The sequence below is a fragment of the Anarrhichthys ocellatus genome, unplaced genomic scaffold, assembly GCF_004355925.1.
Source record: "Anarrhichthys ocellatus isolate YVR2014 unplaced genomic scaffold, GSC_Weel_1.0 scaffold34, whole genome shotgun sequence".
Taxonomy (NCBI): domain Eukaryota; kingdom Metazoa; phylum Chordata; class Actinopteri; order Perciformes; family Anarhichadidae; genus Anarrhichthys; species Anarrhichthys ocellatus.
The window spans coordinates 5,013,945-5,020,280 of NW_022280064.1; the positions used below are offsets into that span (position 1 = coordinate 5,013,945).

At 42.5% G+C, this 6,336-nt stretch overlaps 1 protein-coding gene across 1 annotated transcript in view; it reads left to right on the top strand.

Moving 5' to 3' along the window:
- The window catches only part of mei4 (meiosis-specific, MEI4 homolog (S. cerevisiae)), a 30,117-nt gene extending 24,047 nt beyond the window's left edge, over nucleotides 1-6,070 (top strand). Inside the window, exon 5 of the mRNA XM_031865894.1 lies at nucleotides 5,435-6,070. Coding sequence (XP_031721754.1) covers nucleotides 5,435-5,677 — 243 coding nt within the window. The 3' untranslated portion in view covers nucleotides 5,678-6,070. The remainder of the gene's footprint in view (nucleotides 1-5,434) is intronic.
- Nucleotides 6,071-6,336: the final 266 nt, after the last annotated feature.

Consider the following 6,336-nt stretch of genomic DNA (forward strand, 5'->3'; position numbering starts at 1 on the left):
CTCTCTCTCTCTCTCTCTCTCTCTCTCTCTCTCTCTCTCTCTCTCTCATATGTCATCTTCGTAAACTAAAGGTCTTTGAGTTTGAGACAAGACATCTGAAGCATTTTCTTCTGACCTTTTGAAAAATGACTCCTTCGTTGACGCCCTGTTTCAGCATAAAAACCCTTTTCATGAAGTGAACCCCTTGGAATGCATCTTCTAATCTGTCTTTATTCTTCTCCTGGAGAAACTCTCAGTCCTTCTCAGCCTGACTCCTCCCTCCATCGAGCTCCAGGTCTAATCAAACGGACGATTAAACCCCATTCAGGGTGCAGAGCTGTATAATCTCAAAGGCAGCCGATATAATCTGGGTGACGGTGCTTCGGGCTCCTTCGCTGCATACTGATCCAGGAGCTGTGTCCAGGTCCTCATCCACATCAGTGCCTTTCACATTACCCCAAATCCCACCAGAGGGGATTAACGGGGTTCCTACAGTACGCAGGTGCTTCTTTCAAAGATCTCTGCAACAAAAAGCCCCCAAAAATATGCACATTATGTCTCCAGAAACACCAGCTTTGTGGCTAGTTTGTAATGAAACAGTCACCTGTTTACAGCTGCAGCTGTTTAAGTGCTGCAGTCCAAGTGTTTGTTGGGTTTGAAGCATATGAAGTACGTTTACAATTCTTACAGTCGAGGCAATGTTAAGGAACATGGCAACATACTCACATACCGACTGAACGCCTGCTGTGATGCTGCTGCAGTATGCAAACTCAGAGGAGTGAGTTGGGTTCTGACGAGCTGGTTCTCAGGGTAGCTAATCAACACCTCAAGGACACAGTTAGGCCATGAGCCTCTGCAACCTCCTGCCGATTATTCAGAATCATGTTGCCAAGCTTCACAGCCAGAACTCCTCGATGGTTCCAAATAACCTCAGCCTCACCTGAACCCTCTGGTCCCACCTTCAGCTGGGAGAGGCCATGTGGAGGATAAAGATTGTTGTGATGCTAGTTCATCGGAATTATTGAAAGGCTGCAGCGAACCCCGTCACCGTCGGCCCGCCGGATCCCCAGAGGAGCGCTAACGAGCCGACGGACAGCTCAATCAGTCCGTCCTGCTGTTTTCACCCTCACTTAGAGAAGAAATAAAGGGACTCTGCTTACATGCAGATGGGCCCTCCGTCACTTCCTCTAGCGTTCTTATCTCCAAATATCTGCGTTATTAAGTCATTTATTTCCGCCATCTAACATGGAATGAATAACCTCTATGTCTGCTTAGTACTTGTTGTAAAAGTCCCAGATATCTGGGTAACTAAGACGAACTGTCTTGTCTGGTTGATAACCTCATCTGGAGGAGTATTCACTGTATACGCCGGCTGGTTCACTACAGCTGTATGAACCCAAAATAAACAGATTTAATCACAATTAACGGCCTCAAGACGACGAGCAAATAACTTTTAAATACTTGTTTTCTGAATGGAGTTTGGATCGATCGGTGCTGAGCTACGCTAGCTAAATTTGTGCCGTAATTCGTGTTTACTCGCGTCTATTTGCGTTGACTGTGTATGTAATCTAGCGCCTAGCATCAGAGAAGCATTCTGTGCACTTCCTGTTCCCTCCGTCTTGCTGCATCATTCCCAAGAAGACTCATGGCTGTACTAGCTCAAAAGGGTGCTTCTACTCAATACTGAGCAAAGGGTCTGAATACTTATGACCATGTGATATTTCAGTTTTTCTTTTTTAATAAATTTGCAAGAATTTCTACATTTCTGTTTTTTTCTGTCAAGATGGGGTGCTGAGTGTACATTAATGAGAAATAAAATGAACTTTTTAGATTTTAGCAAATGGCTGCAATGACACAAAGAGTGAACAATTTAAAGGGGTCTGAATACTTTCCGTACCCACTGTATATATATGAAGTGTATATATATATATATATATATACCCCCATACACCCTTCACAGATACTCCATCACGGCTCCCCGTAGATTCTCTACCCAGTTATCGATCTCCTCCCTCCATCGACTTGCTTCATGGCTTCATAAGTTCTTGGGGTTGACGGGTTGGAGAGGAAAGTGGGAATATGTTGGACTCTCTCTAACCAACCGGACTCCTGAATGCTGATGCTTTAGTTTTCATTCTGATCGTATGTCGGTGTTGGAAGAGTAAATAATGGCGGTACTTTGTGCAGATAGTTCAGTGGTCTGTTTTGTGACACGATGAGCTCGATATTTCTGAGCTTTTACAACTAATATTAAAGTCATCAAACAGATCAGAGCAGATCGGACATATTAAAAACCTACACTATATTTTAAACAACACAGAGGCTACTTAGTCCAATCCAACAGGGAAAACTTTACCTTCTTTCAACCTTGACGAAGGCAGCGCAGACAGGTTCCACTGCTTCTGTTCTTACCTTTCACAATAAAAGCCTGAGACTGTTGACCAGAGGGTTAACTCAAATTCGCTGAGAGCATTTTGCTAAAAGGAAACTCAATAAAATAGATAACGGTAGCTTAGAATATACAATCGTTTACCTCCAGCTTTAGTATCATAATAAAGTGAATATCTTTGAGTTTTGGACTGTTGGTCCAAACTAGACATTTAAATTCAAGATTTTTCATCATTTTCTGACATTCAGAGGCTAAACAATTAGTCGACTAATTGAAAGATCAATAGATGAAGTGATCATGAACATTGTCACCAATAGGAGCCATTGATCTTAGATGAGTGAGGTGGCTGAAGAGCTTCTAAACTGTCTCTTCTTCTTCTTCTTGTTGATGATGATGATGATGATGAGACCTGCAGAATGAAAGTGTGCTCAAAGCTTCAAGTTGTTTTTCTGGTTTAAAAATCTGCATATTAATTAACGGCAAAGCCTGCAAATAGGACACGCTCCGTCAGGTCGACTGAAGCCATGTTCCAAATAAAGCATGACATCCTCCACGTAGTAAACCCTCTAATTCACACACTTGCAGCTTCATTTCATTTCATGTTGTCATGCGTTTATTTATTTTGGTATTAAACGGATCGACTGCTCCAGTGGAGCACTCGCAGGGTGACGAGGAATCATTTCACTGTGCTGAGTTCTAGAGAGAGACGCCCTGAGTCTGAACACCTGAACCGTTCACAAGAGCTTCTTTCAGACCAGGACTTTGCAGAACCGCGTCATGCTGCGCTCCCCCCCCCCCACCCCATGAAATACGTCCTTTCCATCTCGTTGACAAGTTGCTGCAGCAGACTGAATATCTGAGTCCTCTGTGTCACGCTGCTGCCACCAAATATGTCTAAATACTGTATATACATGAAGTACAGTACCTTCAACCACACAGCAGTGAGGTCCTAAAGCTCAGCAGTCAAAGACGATTCCTCATCTCTAACCATCTTTAATAATAACTGTACAATATTTAATCCATGAGGCCTGTTAGGTGTTTGGCTCTCACCTCATCCAGCAGAATAAATAGCAATAAACTAACAGGAATAGATCCATGATCCATGAGGATTATAAACATGTTTCTGGTCTCCTTTGAAAGGTAAGAAGCTGAATAATATGAAACTATTGTAAGTAATTCTGTTTCTATTACCGTTCCAACGTGTTTTTATTTCATCTTAAAGTTCGATATTAATGTTATGACCAGGATCACGTAGATTATGATGAAACTGAGTGTTTTTACTACAACTGAGACTGAGAATCTGATGACATGACACTAAAATACAACGATTATCATCCAATCTATAAAGAGGTGAGTCTGCTTACTGGAGTTTTACTTCAAAACACGAATAAATTACATTACAAATTCCATAAATCTCCCAAAACCATTGACCGAACAATAAACACAGTGGATATTCATCAATATTCATAAGTGAGAGATGAGCTCCGTGCTTTATATCAGATGAGGAGATAAGGCATCGAGCCACGGGGCCGACGAAGGTTAAATATGTTCCGCTCTGTTGTTAAAATACTTTGTTATTAGATATAGTTTGGACTCTGAAAGCTGAAGATTTTCTCGTGCATATCTTCTATAATTACATTAATGTCAAGCTTCCTGCTGATCGTCACATATTTAGTGTATCTGCTCAGTATTTACCACAAAAGCACCTCGTGTGAAGGCCTTTGGGTGCTCTGTTTATTCATTCATACATGTTTATGAGCATTATTGGAGCCTGAGTCCTCAGACTTCATGACCAATGAATCCTTCTCTGTAATAGTTTTGCGTATAACTTCCCATTTGTGTTGATGTCGAGGTTCACTGTGGCTGTTGTGGAGAAGCTCATCCATGTGTGTGTTGGGGTGTGTGGGTGTGTGTGTGTGTTTGTTTAAGGGGTTAAGAGGTGTTGTCACATTCTGTCAGCTCTCTGAAAGCTCGGCCTAGAGGAATACCTGACAGCCATCTGGAGGTTGTTTTTTTCCTCCGTGGCGTCTCGGCACACGAAAACACACACACTCACACACACATTAACAAAAGCCTAGAAGAAGAAACACAGTAGCTTCTGTTAGTTTGAATAATTAATATTTGTGTTCCTCAAACAATCTCACTGTCACGTGTCGTTGAAGCGCTTGTCTCTGCAGCACGTTATAACATCATCTCTCCGCCCTGAAGCGTTGCTCCAGAGTTGGTTTAACGTGCAATGATTGACATGTTCTGCTGGTTTCTTACGGATGAGTCCGATCAGTCGTACAGCAGAGACTTCTTTAGTGTGCTGGTCGAGCTCCGGCAGCTCTCACACGTCCCAATGTTCGAGGGTTCAAAGCCGCCGTTGCTGCTCGGAGATTTTGCCAGAAGGCTGTGATGGCAGCGAGCAGAGGATCCTGTTGGAAGCGGACCGTTTGGGTTTGGTTTGGCCCAAGAAAAAGCTGCTGAATCAGCAGATAGAGACCAAAAGTAGTCAAGTCAGCATGTAGGCTGTGTAAAGGATTTTACCCTTTAAGATCTGGTTACTGAAGATAAAGTCATCAAATAAAATAATCTACAAAACCTTTCAACGTGATTTAGTCCAGGTTCAACACGACGACTAGACGCCTTTTCTATGTTGTTTGGGGGGGGTAACGTTGGAGAAATACACATTTTAAAAAATGATCCGTTTTGTTTTTCCAGACTTCATGTATTTCATTTACATTTTTCCACACCGACATGGAGCAGAGGAGAGAAGTTAAACCATTCTTTAAGTGATTTTCTTAATTTTTCATTTATAAAAAACTTAAATAAATATATAAAAACAGGACACAAATGTCTCTTACAAGAAACAACGAATAACTGTCGTTCAGTGCTCCACTGATCCTTATTCATGCTTTCTATAATACTCTAGTTTAAACTGTCTGCATGTCGAGGGTCCGAAAACAAACCCTCTAAAACCCTCTTAAAGACGTTGTGAGACTTTCACATCTTCATCTCAGTGTTTTCAGTTTGCCGTCCGATCAGCGACGATGTCGCTAACGACGATGTCACTTCCTGTTTTAGGGGCCGGACGGCTCGTCTCTGGACAGGTTCCCCGTGGACCGGTATCAGAACTCGTGCTACCTGTTCTGGATCCTGGAGGAGCTGCTGCAGAAGTCAGAGGTACCGTCCCGGGTGGAGGTGGGGTCGGATCAGACGGGCTTCCTCGCTCACTTTGAGCGGCGAGTCTTTCAGTTGTCAGAAGAGTTCCCTTTGTTCTCCATCTGCATGTGGAGGTCAGGATGTCTCCTCACCTCGGACAGATAAGACCCCCACAAGACCAGGGAACAGGTTTACCTTCCACGCCCCCTTCATAGGACCAGAACACTTTGAGCTGACACCAAAACCAAGAGTATTAGAAGACGGACATCGACGCTTCTCTTCTCGTTCATCCTCAAAAGATCAACACAACACAACAATGTGTATTTAACGAGGATTTTAATTTGTACAACAGGCTGAGTGCAACTTGTGTTTCCAGTAGCTGCCGGAAAACGTGAAATGTTTGTACTTTGGGCCCATTTGGTTTTATTTTGTATGAAATGCACAACTGCACAACTTAACACAACGTAACACAACTTAACAATAAACACATTGTTAGTTGTTGAACAGGCTGAGTGGAGTTCATGTTTCCAGTACCACAGAGAGAGATAAGTGTTCCGTCTTGAACCCAAAATGGTTCTTTAGAGTGATGCCATAGGAGAACCATTTCAAAGGTTCCACAAAGAACCTTTCCCACCAATGTTCTTCAAAGAACCAGTTCCTGAAACGGTTCCTTAAAAGAGCAGGAAAAGCAGTGGGCGAACGCTCGTTGATCCACAGTAAAGATACATTTATTAATAAATACGATTAGAACCAATAAATAAACGTTTAAGGAACTTCGAAGAGAACTTCAAAGAACCAGAATTCTTTTTCTCTAAAGAACCTTT